The sequence below is a fragment of the Anarhichas minor genome, unplaced genomic scaffold (assembly GCF_050575085.1).
Source record: "Anarhichas minor isolate MPS153535 unplaced genomic scaffold, ASM5057508v1 ptg000006l, whole genome shotgun sequence".
Lineage (NCBI taxonomy): Eukaryota > Metazoa > Chordata > Actinopteri > Perciformes > Anarhichadidae > Anarhichas > Anarhichas minor.
Genome location: NW_027466452.1, coordinates 328137 through 332068, shown reverse-complemented (window position 1 = coordinate 332068; position 3932 = coordinate 328137). Strand labels below are relative to the sequence as shown.

Sequence of the window (3932 nt, the reverse complement as noted above, 5' to 3'; positions counted from 1 at the left end):
GGCCTGGGAACGCCTCGGGATCCCCCAGAATGAGCTGGAACATGTTGCCGGTGAGAGGGAAGTCTGGGTCAGCCTGCTTGGCCTGCTGCCACCGCGACCCGACCCCAGATAAGCGGAGGAAAATGGATGGATGGATGGAGTCCAATACAATACAAAACAGTACATTATACAATTGAATACATGATGAATAGATACAGCTCCTGGGAATTTGATTATTTACATAAATTAATCATGAAAAGAATTATAGTTACTGCAAGAACTGAAATTGTATTTTGAATGGACAATATGAATAGATAGTAGTTTATTTCACTTCACTTACTTTACTTATTGATTGAATTTGGGGAGGACTTTTTATTTGATTTTTTGTATTTATTTGTCAATTATTTTCAATTAAAGGTATAAATCATAAGCTTTCTGTCGACTGTATAATTTTGTAAAATGTTTCTACAGGATACTTCCATTTTAAATGAATACCTAAATTTTATTGTATAAAATTAATTTATTTTAAATATACAAAAAAATGCATCAACACAACAAATTACAATTTAAATCATTTATAATCCATCACATTTGTTTTTTCCAATCATCATATATAGGAATGTGCCAGTTTACCAATAGTCTAATTCGATACATGGTTGTGTACATGGAGCACGGCTTTGTCAGCGACTCATTAGCAAGTGCTCTCTAAAAAGTTAGAATATGACACCAGTAACTGATTGATATGCTGATCATCGCCTCCAGTACAGCAGGTGGCGCTGTACACCATTGGCTGATATCTTGGCCGCCGTTTTCGCACAAGAAGGAGAAACAACACCGTGGGATAGCAGGGCTAGCTAATGTTTACAAAGCGTAGCATGTAATAGATGCAATTCAAATTTTGTTTTGCTTTTGTCATTAAAGTCCCGAGCTTTTAAACACATTGTTGCCCCGTCCGCTCACACTGTGGAAAAACACACCGTGACGCTGAAACGCCTGTAGCCACACTAAATGCTAACGTTAGCTATGGAGAAAACGTTCAATCAGTGGAAGAATCAGTGTCTGAACAAGCTGGACCAGAGTAAGAAGGGCAGCGTGGATGAGGATATTGCACATGTAGTGTCTCTGCTCAACAGCTGTGAGGAGTACTTCACCACCAGCTCCTGCTCCGGCAGAGTCGTCCTCATCGACGGGGTGAGGGAGGCGTTACTCAGGCTAGCAAGCTATCAACTGCACCTTGGGGAACTAGTTAGGGACTGACTTTTGTTAGAGGCAGGGTTCACGTAGCTCTAGCCGGGTACAGATGACATTGTCTATTACCACAGCACTGTGTCTAAGTCTGTCTTTTATATCCCTGTCTCGTGTCCTCTCTTCTAGGCTCCAGAGAGCAGTCATGTCCTCAAACAGAATTGCGTTTGGCTGTTTGTCTCACACCAGGAATGCAGATCTGAGGACCTGGTGAGATATGATGGACTTCTGCACTACTGATTTTTCATCTAATAATGTGGATTTGATATTAACAAGAGCAAATGGTGTTTGTTCCTCAGATGGGTGGTCTGGTCAGGTCCAGTGGAGATGCAGTGTTTAAGTTTGAGCCCTTTGTGCTCCATGTTCAGTGTCGGCGGCTGGATGACGCTCAGCTGATGGTGAGGATGACAGTTTGTGTGTCTGTGTGTATTGTTGAACGATCACAGTGTTGATTTAATGAACATGGACTTGTCAGGGAGGGTTCAACGTAAATGTATTTTAATTAAATAAATGGACCGCTCTGTCATTAACATGCATTGTCTCTCTAGCACTCAGTGGCCATCAACTCAGGCTTCAGAAACTCTGGTCTCACTGTCAGCAAGACAGGAAAAATCATCACGGTAGGCTCTGTGACATCAATGACATTTCCAGGATGCCATCACTATCGGAACCATTCGTTTTCATTTAATATTCAGTTGAAATTTGGACAATCCATGCAGTAGAACATCCCTCTTGCTTTGCTGCATGTGTTGCTTGCGTTATACTGTGTAAAAAGCGTGAATGTATTTTGTCCCTCTAGGCTGTCCGAAGCACCCACTGCCTGGAGGTTCCTCTCAGCCACGAAGGAAAGCTCCTGGTTGAACACGAGTACATCCATTTCCTAACTCGGATAGCCAATCAGAAGATGGAGGAGAACCTTAGACGGATCCACAGGTCCGTCTGCTGATGGCTCTCTCCTACTCAGACTAGTTCTCACTAATTCTATACTTCAGAATTCAAACATGCTGCAGGCAGCTCTGACTTTTTTACTTATTTGGTCATCTCTAGGTTCTACCAGAATCTCCAGTCAGCCCTGACTACAGAGAAACTACAAAAACTACAGATCCCAAATCCTCCCATCTATCAGGAACCACAAGACACTAGACTGGAGACAGAGAGGGGGGAAGAAGAACAAAAGGAGGAGAAGAAGAAAACAAGTGTGTACAAACGGAGGCGGAAGAGAGAACACTGTCGGGCTGACTGTTGCCATGGGGACAGGTCCAGCCTTGTACCAGAGCTGGATGACTGTCTGGATCTGTTCACATGAAGCAGACCCTGAAACATGCTGACTCGCTCCTGTCATGGCAGACTGGACAGTAGTGCAGATTGTTGGTTTTATTTGTGAGAGCTGGGGCCTGTATCACCATGGTAACCCACACTGCACCGTCAATAGATCAGAGTGTTGGATCCATCATGTCTACACTGTCCCAACATGCATTCACAATAAGACATCAGGAGATGCTTGGCTTTGCTTCCAGATTCATTTAATAATTATAATTACAAAGTATGAGCTATTAGCAATAAATAGAGCTCAACAGGAAAGTTGTGCGTTTGTTGCCATTCAGCTGAAGCTCCCATGAGGCCTTGACGGTGCTCCTGTGGCTCAGACTCATGGGTCTGCTTGTGTTCAGAGGCTCACTATAGACCAAATGACAGCATCATAGTAGAGAGATGTTCCCTTAAAATGAAATCTTAGTGGACGTCACTGCAACATTAATGCATCATCAGGTTGAACCTGTTTAATGAGAGGTCATCAAACACAAGACCAGAATTAGATTCAATCTTGAATCCAATACGTCTTTGCCATAAAGTCTATTTTTACGATGATCAGTTTTTGTTGACACTGTCAGTCATGGTTCATTAAAGTCATTTGTTTTAGTTAGTCTTGGCACTGTACTGGACTGCCTTATATACAGAGGTGTTTCTTATATTCTGTCCCTGTCATGTATTTAAACTCCTCTCACTATAATGTAATCCAACAGCACCTTGAACTATTACCTCAGTAATAAACATGTAATTAAATGAAGACATCTCTGGCCATGTCAACAAGAGCGGGTGAGCTCTGTAAAGATGGACATTACAGCAGGGCTGCTGAATTGGTTTTTGAAACTGCGTTTGATTGTACAGGTGTACCTAATAAAGTGGCCACTGAGTGTTTTTCCATTGAGTTGAGTGTCGTTGAAGGCAGTGATTATGTTCTAACTGGTTCACATTTAATTTCGACATTTTTAATCCATGTTTCAGGAGCATTATAAAAAGATCAATCATGGATACTGATGTAGTCGGCATCACATAGGTGAGACAAATGTTCTTTTTTTCTTCATATCTAAAGGTTTGAAGTGTGCTGCTGGGCTTCGTGTATGTGTTGAACGTGTGCACAGGACAGCAGGGATGTCACTGGGTCTAGTTGGGAACCAGTGGTTCTTTTTTTCCCACAGTTTATTGGTTTACTGTCACTTTATACTGGGCTTGGTATGTTGATGGATAAACAGCCTTTGCACCCAGTTCTGTGCCACACATAGCTTTTTTTAGACATACATAAGACTAATTGTAGTCCTGTCAGATGTGTGCCTAAGCTTTGACTGAAAGATTATGATGTCATAAATTGCTACTGAGTTGAGGCTGTTTATTGACACTTTCAGTTTTACCACTGGAGGGGCAGCAAGAAC

The 3932-nt window shown here is 42.1% G+C and overlaps 1 protein-coding gene across 1 annotated transcript; it reads left to right on the top strand.

The window, feature by feature from the left end:
• The first annotated feature begins 773 nt into the window (after positions 1-773).
• Positions 774-3430, top strand: tyw3 (tRNA-yW synthesizing protein 3 homolog (S. cerevisiae)). The gene is made up of 6 exons (XM_076078802.1): positions 774-1170; positions 1354-1434; positions 1524-1622; positions 1773-1844; positions 2024-2157; positions 2272-3430. Exons 1-6 carry the CDS (start codon positions 988-990, stop codon positions 2528-2530), a joined length of 828 nt encoding a protein of 275 aa, XP_075934917.1. The 5' UTR covers positions 774-987; the 3' UTR covers positions 2531-3430.
• Positions 3431-3932: the final 502 nt, after the last annotated feature.